Source organism: Leucoraja erinacea, chromosome 21 (genome assembly GCF_028641065.1).
Source record: "Leucoraja erinacea ecotype New England chromosome 21, Leri_hhj_1, whole genome shotgun sequence".
Lineage (NCBI taxonomy): Eukaryota > Metazoa > Chordata > Chondrichthyes > Rajiformes > Rajidae > Leucoraja > Leucoraja erinaceus.
In genome coordinates, this window is record NC_073397.1 from 33805286 (window position 1) to 33818470 (window position 13185).

The 13185-nt window shown below is 43.6% G+C and overlaps 1 protein-coding gene across 2 annotated transcripts in view; it reads left to right on the forward strand.

Annotated features, from left to right (window-relative positions):
* The window catches only part of LOC129707508 (sterile alpha motif domain-containing protein 10-like), an 82166-nt gene that overhangs the window by 41163 nt on the left and 27818 nt on the right, over nucleotides 1-13185 (forward strand). For both annotated transcript variants that reach the window (XM_055652608.1, XM_055652609.1), the window contains exon 3: nucleotides 5061-5229. In XM_055652608.1, coding sequence (XP_055508583.1) covers nucleotides 5061-5229 — 169 coding nt within the window. The remainder of the gene's footprint in view (nucleotides 1-5060; nucleotides 5230-13185) is intronic.

Below are 13185 nucleotides of genomic sequence, written 5' to 3' on the forward strand. Positions count from 1 at the left end.
AATTATGTGAATTCATGCTGAATTTTTGTTCTATTCACTCTACCATTTCCCTTATCTTTCCTATGTGCACCTTACCCCATTAAATGATAATTACTGACTGAATAATCGAGCAAATTAGTTCCATTCTCTTGATTTTTTTCCCTTTTTGCCAAGCCAATGTCAACTATTCAAGTCCACGTCCGATTCATTTAATCTTAATGAATGTTAACATTATATTCATTACTTAAATCTGCTTTCACCACCATCTTAGATATTGTGCCAGGCATCACGAGGACTTGTGATCATTTGTCAAGATACAAGAAACTGCAGAAGCTGGAACCTTGAGCTAAACACAAAGTGCTGGAGTAACTCAATGCCTCAGGAGAGTTTTAATAGGCGATTATAATTTTCACATTTGGGGGAAAAAAATCAGACAACAACATAGCTCAAGAGGTGATATATTTACTGGTGAATGTATTACTGGTGAAACAAGAGAACTGCAGGTGCTGGTTTACAAAAAAAGAGACACAAAGTGCTGGAGTAACTCAGTCTAAACCCGCTTGATAGATTAACACATTATCCTACACATTAAAATAAGAATTGGGAGATCCAGTAGGCGAATTGGGAGATCCAGAAGTTTTGGGCCACACGGTGCTTGGTCTCGCCGATGTACAGGAGGACACATCTACAAGGCAACATGAACTGCTTCATTTGATGATGGGCAACAAATGGAATTGATGCCCTTGAAGTGCGTGGAATCCCTGAAGTCAGGTATCAAATAACCAGCTGGCAAAGGTGTGCTGTTTCAGTGCCAACAATTGCGCAGCATATCCAAACAAGCTCAGCAAACCTCTGATACGCACTGAACCATTTCTTCTGGATCACAATGAAATGACCACGTCCCAGCTGCATGGCCTAAGCGGCAGCAATTACTTTAAATCCTCATCTAAATCTCCTTTGCATGTTCCCTACAATGACTTAAATCCACCCATTCACTGAAGATAAAGCTCATTGTAGTTTTCCAATCTAATGCTTAGAAATTTAGGTGCGATCAATATTATTTCCCCCAAAATCCAGACGATTTAAATCATGAAATGGGAACAAATCTGAGAGCAGGAATTCATCACAAAAGTGAAAATAAGGCAAAACAACTGATACTGAAAATTTGAGAAATAAAAATCGAAATTGCTAGAAAAATGCAGTGATTTAATAGAATATAGGTGCGGGAGTAGGCCATTCGGCACTTCAAGCCAGCACCGCCATTCAATGTGATCATGGCTGATCATCCATCCACAATCAGTACCCCGTTCCTGCCTTCTCCCCATATCCCTTGATTCCGCTATCTTCAACCTTATCTAGCTCTCTCTTGAAAGTATTCAGAGAACCGGCCTCCACCGCCCTCTGAGGCAGAGAATTCCACAGACTCACAACTCTCTGGGTGGAAAAGTGTTTCCTCGTCTCCTTTCTAAAAGGCTTACCCCTTATTCTGAAACTGTGTGTGTGTGTGTGTGTGTGTGTGTGTGTGTGTGTGTGTGTGGCCCCTGGTTCTGGACTGCCCCAACATCGGGAACATGTTTCTTGCCTCTAGCGTGTCCAAACCTTTAATAATCTTATATGTTTCAATAAGATACCCTCTCATCCTTCTAAATTCCAGAGCACACAATCCCAGCCGCTCCATTCTCTCAGCATATGACACTCCCGCCATCCCGGGAATCAACCTTGTGAACCTACACTGCACTCCGCCGATAGCAAAAATGTCCTTCCTGACATTTGCAGAGACCAAACTGCACACAATACTCCAGGTGTGGTCTCACTAGGGCTCTGTACAACTGCAGAATGTAGAAAGAGAAAGAGTTAAATGTTTCAAGTCAAAGATCTTTCAGTGAAACGGGTTTTATTCCATTTTATTCCGTTAATAACAATGCCCTCTGTGCCACTCTCTGTGGCCCCGACTCCATATTGTCCTTTCCCAGTGCATCTAACATGCCAAATATAAAAAAGACTCTAAGGTATGCAAAGCACAGTAAGTTTGACAATCAAACTGATGAGTGAAAAAAAGTCACAAAGTGCTGGAGTAACTCAGCCATGTGGGCAGCATCTCTGGAGATTATAGATAGGTGACGTTTCGATTTGGGACCCTCCTTCCTGCTGATCTTTTTTTTTATTAATCAAAAAATATATTCGGTTGAAACCGAATATTCTTCGGTTTCAAACTGGCATCTGCAGTTCCTTCCTGTTGAAATGATCAGACTCACACATAGAGGTTAGAACTCATAGTTTTTTTTATTGAAGTACAACGGAGGAAACACAAAGTGCTTTCATCTCCACGGTCCACATCTAATCTGAGAGAGAGAGGGAGAGGGTTAGAGGGCGGGTAGGGATGAAGATCTGGACTGGACTACATAAGGAATGTGTACCATGCATAATCTGTGTGGTGATATATATATATATGTATGGTAGAAACATACTAACCTACACTTCCTACACAATTCTTCCTCTCTCTCTCTCTCAGGCACCGAGTTCCTGTTTCATCCCCCTTGTTATTATTTCCCGAGGAGAAACTCAATCTCCCCAAGTGCTGACTTTGGGGTCTCTGGGGCTTAGGTTATCAGTACTTTGCACGCGTTGGATCTTGGCTTGACTTCCTAACCTGTATATTTACTTTAGTTGTATGTATTGTTTCCTACACCTTAGTCTCGAGTCCTTTGCTCATCATTGATCATAATAATGCAACTGAATGGATACTGGAGAGGGATCCACCAGCGACTTGTAAACGCAATTCTCCTGCGTCCATTCCCCTCTGAAGTTTGATGTGGCAAATTATTAAACCTAATCTCAGGGGAGCTTTGAAATGCAGAGTCATTGTCTTTCGCCAATTGATTCATGAAATGGATACAAAGGGATAAGGCAAATTCCAAATTGCCAGGTTGTTAATCCTGTGAAACAGATGAGAAATGGAGCGCTGAATCAAGGGATTTAAAGGCAAGCTTCTTATCCGGCAAACAATTTGCTATATGGAACAATGGGTCATGTATATCTGCAGGGGCAGAGCAAACCTTATCAGTAAGCCCACAGTCGTGTCAGTGTTGGAGAACTACAAATAGCGCTGCAAACACAAAGTGCTGGAGTAACTCAGTTGCTCAGGCAGCATGTGCAGGAAAGAACTGCAGATGCTGGTTTGCACCAAAGATAGACACATAATGGGGCCAAGGAACGAGCGTTCACGTCGCGGCCCTGCTCCCACCGCCGCGCACGGGAGGCGACAAGATAGACACCATTGTATGCAGAGGCCGAGAAGTGTGTTCATCTCTGGCTGAACAACTTGTAATCCTGTACGTGGACTCGATAAGAAAATTAAGCTTTATGTTCAGCAGCACAGACATTGTGGGCTGAAGGGCCTGTTGCTGTGCTGTACTTTTCTATGTTCTATGCTCTCAATGCCAACCCTCGTATAACTCACTTCCAATTTACCAGAGTCCACAGTCAGAACTAGTACTTTGCAAAATCAAAAGAGAACTATTTTGCCTGAGGTACAGTACTACATTTTGGATGAGGGCTCTGTTTTCTGATACAAGTGGTCGCAGTTCACTTAACATTATTTGAAATCTCCGCATGCTAAATACTGCAACCCTCAGCTTACACAATTGCATAATTTAGCCACACTTTCATGACATGGTTTCTGGTTCCCATTGAGTTTAAAAAGGTATTGATTATTAATTGTGCACGATGATTTAGTGTTTTAGTTTAGTGTCCCACAGCGTGGAATTTTATTTTATTTTATTTTATTTTATTGCATGTGGCTGTGTGGCTTGTTGCTTTTCACTGAGTACGGCTGTATGGTAACTCAAATATCACTGTGCCTTAATTGAAACATATAAGATTGTTAAGGGCTTGGACACACTAGAGACAGGAAACATGCTCCCGATGTTGGGGGAGTCCAGAACCAGGGGCCACACAGTTTAAGAATAAGGGGTAAGCTATTTGGAACGGAGACGAGGAAACACTTTTTCTCACAGAGAGTGGTGAGTCTGTGGAATTCTCTGCCTCAGAGGGCGGTGGAGGCTGGTTCTCTGGATGCTTTCAAGAGAGAGCTAGATAGGGCTCTTAAAAATAGCGGAGTCAAGGGATATGGGGAGAAGACAGGAACAGGGTACTGATTGTGGATGATCACATTGAATGGCGGTGCTGGCTCGAAGGGCCGAATGGCCTCCTCCTGCACCTATTGTCTATTGTCTGTTGGTACATGTGACAATAAATTCGACTTGAACTTGAAACAGGTCCTTCGGCCCACCGAGCCCGCACCAACCAGCGATCCCTGCACATTAACACTCTCCTGCACATACTAGGGACAATTTACACTTGCTGTATACCAAAGCAAATTAACCTACAAACCTGTACATCTTTGTAGTGTGGGAGATCGTTGGAGGAAACCCACGCGGTCATGGGGAGAACGTAGAAACACCATACAGCATCCTTAGCCAGGATCGAACCCAGGTTCTCCAGTCGCTACAAGCGATGTAAGGCAGCAACTCTCCCACTGCGCTGCGGATGATCTTTTGATTTGTTTGTGGGAGATGCATAGTGGTTATGTAAAATGTCGTTCTTCAAAGGCAGCATTGTCACTGGTTATATTGCGGATGGAAATGCGATTTTTAGAGACTAAATGATTTCTGACAATTCATAGTCGTTTCTTATGATGCCCTAGAATCACAAACATTCTTATTTAAGAGGTAAGGGGTAAAGCCATTTAGAACAGAGATGAGGAAACACTTTTTCACCCAGAGAGTTGTGAATCTGTGGAATTATCTGCCTCAGAAGACAGTGGAGGCCAATTTTCTGGATGCTTTCAAGAGAGAGTTAGATAGAGCTCTTAAAGGTAGTGGAGTCAGGGGATATGGGGAGAAAGCAGGAACGGGGTACTGATTGTGGATGATTAGCCATAGTGAATGGCAGTGCTGGCTCGAAGGGCAGAATGGCCTACTCCTGCACCTATTGTCTATTGTCAAAGCTGAGCATGGGAATCAAAGAGCCAAAAACAAAACAAAAAGTGTAATAAGACAATCAAATCTTTTATTTTGCAGATCGGATCGAGTGATGGATATTATAGTTTTCACACAAGTCCAAACTTCACAAGACACACCAAGCCCGTAGTACTGTGGACACAGCAGGATGTCTGTAAATGGCTGAAGAAACACTGTCCGCACAATTACCTGACCTACGTGGAGGCATTCTCTCACCATGCAATAACAGGTACACGCTCAGAACTCAGCACAGGAGGTGCTAACGCAATGAATTCATGTGTTTTAAGCGCATTTTCCAAGCCGCCAAATTAAATTTGGATTTGACGGATGTACGTGGAGTCTTTTATAATGAGACTTTACAAAAATGTTTTATGCTGCACTAAAATTGTAAGTGTGGAAAGCTATGTACAGTTGAAAAAAACGCGTTGAGTCCCGTTCTAACCATTAAATTCTAGAGTAACTCAGCGGGTCAGGCGGCATCTGTGGAGAAAAGGAATAGGTGATGCTTCGGGTTGGAACTGATTCCTTTTTTTTTGCTCCAGAAGGGTTCTGTGCTGAAACATCACCTGATAGTTGTGAGTCTGTGGAATTCTCTGCCTCAGAGGGCGGTTCTCTGGATACTTTCAAGAGGGAGCTTGATAGGGCTCTTGAAGATAGCAGAGTCAGGGGATATGGGGAGAAGGCAGGAACGGGGTACTGATTGGGGATGATCACATTGAATGGCGGTGCTGGCTCGAAGGGCCGAAAGGCCTACTCCTGCACCTATTGTCTATTGTCTAATGTTCCTTTTCTCCAGAGATGCTGCCTGACCCGCTGGGTTACTCCAGCAATTTGTACCTATGTTCGGTATAAACCAGCATTTGCAGTTCCTTCCTACACACACTGCAACAGCCATTGCCTGGAACCTATCCTTACCTGAAATATAAGGCACTTAATTATAAGGCACTGGTCAGACCATTTGGAGTATTGTTAGCAGTTTTGGGCACCATGTAAGGAAGGATGTGCTGGCTCTGGAGAGGGTTCAGGGAAGGTTTACGAGAATGATCCCAGGAATGAGTGGGTTAACTTATGATCAGTGTTTGAAATGATCACTGGGCCTGTACTCGCTGGAGTTTAGAAGAATGAGGGGGGACCTCATTGCAATGTACCGAACAGCCTGGAGAGAGTGAATGTATAGAGGGAATGTTTCCAGAAGTGGTAGAGACCAGGACCAGAGGCCATAGCCTTAGACTAAAAAAGACGTACCTGTCGAAGATAGATCAGCCACGATTGAATGGGCAGAGTATACGCGATGGGCCGAATGGACTAATTCTGCTCCAAGAACTTATGGAAGTCATGGCTGATTTAATTAGCATGCTTGTGTGGCCGGTTGCTTCAGCTGGATAGTTTTGGTTGAGGGCAGCACAGTGGCGCAGCTGGTAGAGTCACTGCCTCACAGCGCCAGAGACCCAGGTTCGATCCTGACCTTGAGTGCTGTCTGCGTGAAGTTTGCACGTTCTCCCGCTGACCACGTGGGTTTCCTCCGGGTGCTCCGGTTTCCTCCCACATCTGAGGATGTGCAGATTTGTAGGTAAATTGGCTTCTGCAAATTGCGTTGGAAGTGGGTGAGGAATCTGGATGGCGTAGCACTAGTGTGAATGGGTGATCGACGGTCAGAAGGACCTGTTTCCATGCTGTATCCCAAACTAAACATCGCAGCACCACTGGCAGTCACACCGTGTCCAAGTACAGCAGGGACATCTCTGCCATCTCAGTCATCTCAGTCCTCCCCCACAGAGCCTTGCTGTTGGCTACACCGAGCTTCAGTGCGTCCCTCAGCACGTACTCCCACAGTCTGGAGTGGGCCAGTTGGCAACACTCCCTGACAGAAGAAACTACCCAGGCAAAAAAAAAAACTTTCCATCATTGGGTTGGAACATAGAAACATAGAAACATAGAAAATAGGTGCAGGAGGAGGCCATTCGGCCCTTTGAGCCAGCACCACCATTCATTGTGATCATGGCTGATCGTCCCCTATCAATAACCCATGCCTGCCTTCTCCCCATATCTCTTGACTCCACTAGCCCCTAGAGCTCTATCTAACTCTCTCTTAAATCCAACCAGTGACTTGGCCTCCACTGCCCTCTGTGGCAGGGAATTCCATAAATTCATAACTCTCTGGGTGAAAAAGTTTTTTCTCACCTCAGTCTTAAATTACCTCCCCTTTATTCTAAGACTGTGGCCCCTGGTTCTGGACACCCAACATTGGGAACATTTTTACTGCATCTAGCTTGTACAGTCCTTTTATAATTTTATATGTTTCTATGAGATTCCCTCTCATCCTTCTAAACTCCAGTGAATACAAGCATAGTCTTTTCAATTTTTCGTCATATGACAGTCCCGCCATCCCAGGGATCAATCTCGTGAACCTACGCTGCACTGCCTCAATCGCAAGGATGTCCTTCCTCAAATTAGGAGACCAAAACTGTATACAATATTCCAGATGTGGTCTCACCAGAGCCCTGCACAACTGCAGAAGACGCAACTGCAGAGTGTCACAGGGCATCCATCCGTTGGCTTCCTATCTCACCATCCTTTGCACTCCAGTCCACACGTGTGGCAGCACCAATCAATGCTTGAACGACACCACAATAACCCAGCCACAAAAGTTTTTAGATTTAGTTTTTTTAGTTTTGGAGATACAGGGTGGTAACAGGACCTTCGGGTGAGCAGAGCCCGCGCCGACCAGCGATCCCCGCACATTGACACTATCCCACACACACACACACACACACACACACACACACACACACACACACACACACACACACACACACACACACACACACACACACACACACACACACACACACACACACACACACACACACACAAGGGACAGTGTACATTTATATCAAGCCAATTAACCTACAAACCTGTACGTCTTTGGACGTCTTAACTCCCCTTCTGCTTTCTCATCGGAAGGGCCGAATGGCCTACTCCGGCACCTATTGTCTATTGTTTATTGTCATCCACCCCTTGCTCGGGCTCTTCAGTTGTGGCCACAGCCAACCCTGGCTTCTCCTGCTCCAGGATGGCGGGATTGGACAAGAAACAGCAGATCAAAGCAGGTTTGCGCACTACTCCGAAGTAACATGGTAAATAAAGCCATCGGCTTAGGCTCCACGTTTCAAGTCTTCCATTTAAACACTTAAGGGATTCACAAGATGCACAGAGCTGAGCTGTGAAATGTCCTTCATCCTTGTGCCTGGAGACCCACTCCTTCAACTGAAGTAAACATGACTGAATTCTTCCCTTGTATTCACTCGAGATAAACTTACCACTTGGCAGCAAAGAATGAACATGTACAAGCTGCTGCCAATGTGAAATTGTCAGTTATATCTGTGGTATAAATTCAGTGCAACATGCTGAGCAACAAGTCATGAAAAATAAAACTCTGCAATTGGAATCAAATGTTTACAGAAGGTTTACTACTCTTTGCTGGTTCTGGTTAAACTCTTCTGCATTTTAATAACCATCGCTCCAGGTTCGGTCTCAAATATCTTCACCTCCGCTCTGCACCCCCAGTTCTTTCTCAAATTCTCTCATCTCTATGATATTCAGGGCAGCACAAGGGGCACAGCCGGTGAACCGCTGCCTCTCAACGCCAGAGACACGAGTTCAATCCTGACCTCGGGTGCTCTCTGTGTGGAGTTTGCACGTTCCTCCTGTGACAACGTGGGTTTCCTCCCACATCCCAGAGACGTGTGGGTTTGTAGGTTAATTGGCCTCTGTAAATTGTCTCTAGTGTGTCGGGGGTGGGTGAGAAAATGGGGTAACATAGCGCGCTAGTGTGAACGAGTGATCGATGGTTGGCGTGGCGTTGCTGGGCTGAAGAGCCAGTTTCCACGCTGTATCTTTCAATCAATTTGATCTTTATGAGACTCCAGCTATTGTTTATGCTATGTTATGAAAGATTATTTAAATAATAAATGTAATAAAAAGTGTTATTAAGTAATATCCTTTGAAGATGGTGCAGTGGTAAAGTCTCTGCCTTAGAGCGCCAGAGACCCGATTTCGATCCTGACTACAGGTGCTGTCTGTACGGAGTTTGCACGTTCTCCCTGTGATGTGGTGTGTTTTCTCCGGGTGCTCCGGTTTGCTCCCACATTCCAAAGACATGCAGGTTTGTAGGTTAATTGGCTTCCTTAAATTGCCCCTCGTGTGTTGGATAGAACTAGTCCACGGGTGATCGTTGGTCGGCATGGACTAAGTGGGCCGAAGGGCCTGCCTCCACTCTATATCTCTGAATTAAACTAAAATGAAGAAATACGTAGTTCCTTCTTTGCCTATCTAACGGATTGGGAGGTAGACAAAAAAGCTGGAGAAACTCAGCGGGTGAGGCAGCATCTATGGAGGGAAGGAATAGGCGGCGTTTCGGGTCGAGACCCTTCTACAGGGATTAGCATGTGATAAAACAATATGAAGCAAGTCTGAAATAGTGTAGGAAGCATGTCTTCACAGTGTCATTAATATCTTGGAAGATGGGTCTAAAATTGTGGTTTCATAAAGATAGTTGCCACAAATTTGGCATGACATTGATATAGTTTTGGCTCTAGTGCTGATCAGTCTATTAAACGATCCAATTATATGGAACTCAGGAGTGTTCCCTGAACAAAAACATAATTAATCACTAACCTAGGCCAATAGTTTCCCTTTGTGAACCAGATTTCTTTCCCATATTTTGGGTGGGCAGGGATTAGATTTGACTTACGGCAAGAGTGTGCCTGGATGCTTGTGATAATAACCTTTACCGGGGTTAGTAGCTGTTATGCACCACATCCCAATTGTCCAGTGGTAAACTAAAACAATTCTGTGAGATGAGGCCGGATGCAAGTTATCAAACTGCATAATTTTATGGAAATTAATTTGTATACAAATTATTGAACATAATTGAATCTCGTTTCATTCATTAAATTCAATTTACACTGCATAGCAGAGAAATATAATAAATCATCACAGCATTTGTGGCCGAACTTGAGCATTTCTTCCTAATTGGCCATTTAGTTCCAACTCAGACTTTAATACGAGTGACATTTTTTACTTGTTAGGCTAATCCCCTTCCTTTGAGCAAGCTAATTGGCTGATCTTTACAAATATCCTGTTATCCTCACAAATAAAATAATATTATTTATATATTCTTTCCATATAAAGGATATTATAGATATTAAATTGTGTAGGAAGGAACTGCGGATGCTGGTTTAAATCGAAGGTAGACACAAAATGCTGGAGTGACTCAACGGGACAGGCAGCATCTCTGGAGAGAAGTGATTGGTGACGTTTCGGGTCGAGACCCTTCTTAGATATTAAATTATTCGTTATACAATGTAACATTATATAAATAATAAATCATGTGATTCTTTATATAGAGGAAGAGTTATATTCATTTATATGAAGAATTAAATATTATAATGTAAATATAATATTGTAATTAATATTATAATTTACATTCATTATTCATAATGATCATCTTCAATCATTATTCTTAACAACATGACAATATCATATAATATTATAATGTCATATTGTTAGGTATAATAATGAACAATAATATAATATATTGTCATATTATCAACAATAATCGATTCCGCATGGTTCGACTTCCCAGTCCGCGCGGGAGAATGAAAAGGAAAGAAGATAAGACTGTTGCCTTCCATCACAGTGGGGAATGTTGGGGAGCCGCTGTGGTGGATGTTTATGTTAACTTTTGTGTAGTTGTGTGTCTGGTTGCTTTTTTGGTTTGACTGGTTTGGCTCCGCCACCAAGCACGACATCCGGAGGCTGCAGCAAATTGTCCGATCAGCTAAGAAGGTTGTTGGCTGCAACCTTGGCAAACAGTGGCGCAGCGGTAGCATCGCTGCCTTTCAGCGCCAGAGACCCCGGGTTCGATCCTGACTACGGACGCTGTCTGTGTGGAGTATGTATGTTCTCCCTGCGACCATGTGGTATTTCTCCAGGTGCTCCGGTTTGCTCCCACATTCCAACTTGGCTTCTGTAAATCTTCTGTAGGATAGAACTCCCTCGTGTGTGGGGTAGAACTCGAGTACGGGTGATCGCTGGTCGATGTGTACTCGGGGGGGGGGGGGGGGGGGGCGGAGAGCCTGTTTCAGCACTTTTTCTCTAAACCAAACTAAATTTGCTTTGAGAACGTGCCTTTGTTATCATGGGGACGCGAAGGCCAACTAGCTATCTTACTCCAGCTAATTTCGCAAAGGCCAGTGATGCAATGGTGACTTTCCTGATCAGAGTGCCTGATCAGTAATTCTTTAAAGCTGTTAAAACTACTGCAGAGTTTGATGGATTCTTCTTTAAATGTAAATAGACCGGAACCTCACAGCATTCCTTCCGCAAATTGAAATTGAAAATGTACTTTTGCGCACTTGAAATGCTACTACTTAATGCAAAATGTGCAGGTTGCTCTTCGAATATTCATCATAGCCACAGGAGCTGCTGGTCACTAATTTTATAACAGAGGCGGATATTAATAAAAAGAACTTAAAAAATATATTTTCCATTATTATTGCTGATGAAATAAATAACACAAAGTTCTCTGCTTTTAGAAGAAGGTGGATCTATAATTTATGTGACTTTCATGAATTGCAAAACGGACGTTACAAACCAATGTATTTCTAAACCTTCTTGTGAAAAACGATACTAAGGACAAGATGTGGTGGGGTTTTGAGGACAAAAGGTTATATGTAATATTGCTTGCTTCCAGGAGATAATAAATGCTGAGAAATTCATTTTGCTGTTCGCTTGGTGGTCATTTTACATTCAATTAGCATGTCCTCTTTATGTGAAATCAAAGGCGCAGCGGCACAAATCTAATAATAGTCAACATAGATCTCTGCAATTTCATTTCTACTGCATTCTGCTTAGAACTACTTTCCCCTCCTCATGAGAGTGCTTTGTGTATGATCAATTCATGAGCATATTTGGGTTCTCATGCAATAAAATCTAAGTGTTTCGGAGTCTGGGCAACATTCCTACACTTACTAAACATTTCGCTAAATTCTGAGTCGGTGTTCAAACATGTTCTGGTGTTCCCGATGATTCCTCTTCCCTTGGGAACTTTTTAAACCAGGTTAGACTTTGGGCGGAAACAGGCCCTTCGGCCCACCCAGACCATGCCGACCAGTGATCACCCCGTACACTAACACTTTCCCACACACTAGGAAAATTGTTACAACTTTTAACAACTTGTAGTCAATTAACCTACAAACCTGTACGTCTTTGGAGTGTGGGAGGAAACCAGAGCACCCGGAGAAAACCCACGTGGTCACATGAAGAACGTACAAACCTTGCCCAGACAGCACCCGTAGTCAGGATTGAACCTGGGTCTCTGGCGCTGTAAGGCAGCAACTGTGCCTTCAGCTTTGTGGGACTGTGGAGGCTGACATTTAATGCAATATCTCTTAAAGCCATTGTCATTATTTTCGTGAGCAAAACACAAAGTGCTGGAGGAACGCAATGGGTCGGGCAGCATCTGTGGAGGGAATGGACAGATGACATTCCAGACTCTGAAGAAGTGTCCCGACCAGAAACATCATCAGTCCATACCCTCCACATGTGCTGCCTGTCCCATTGAATTCCTCCCCCACTTTGTGTTTTACTCAAGATTTCAGCATCTGCAGTTCTAAGTATTGTCATTACTTTTTTTTAGTCTCTCGTCCAGACAGATCCTTCTCATATCAACACGAGCACCTGCACCCTTAAGTCCTAAGATGACTCTGCAAAATGCAAATGACTTTTCCAATATTGTTCATCAGTTCATAAGTGATAGGAGCAGAATTAGGCCATACAGCCTATCAAGCCTACTCCGCCATTCAATCATGGCTGATTTATCATTCGCTCCTAACCCCATTCTCCTGCCTTCCCCCCATAACCCCTGACATGTTTGTTAATCAAGAATCTGCCTAAAAAATAACCATTGACTTGGCTTCCACAGCCGTCTGTGGCAATGAATTCCACAGATTCACCACCCTCTGATTAAACAAATTCTTCCTCACCTCCTTCCTAAAGGAACGTCCTTTAAATCTGAGGCCACAGCCTCAGATTTAAAGGACGTTCCTTTAGGAAGGAGATGAGGAAGAATTTGTTTAGACAGAGGGTGGTGAATCTGTGGAATTGACTCTCTGGTCCTCGA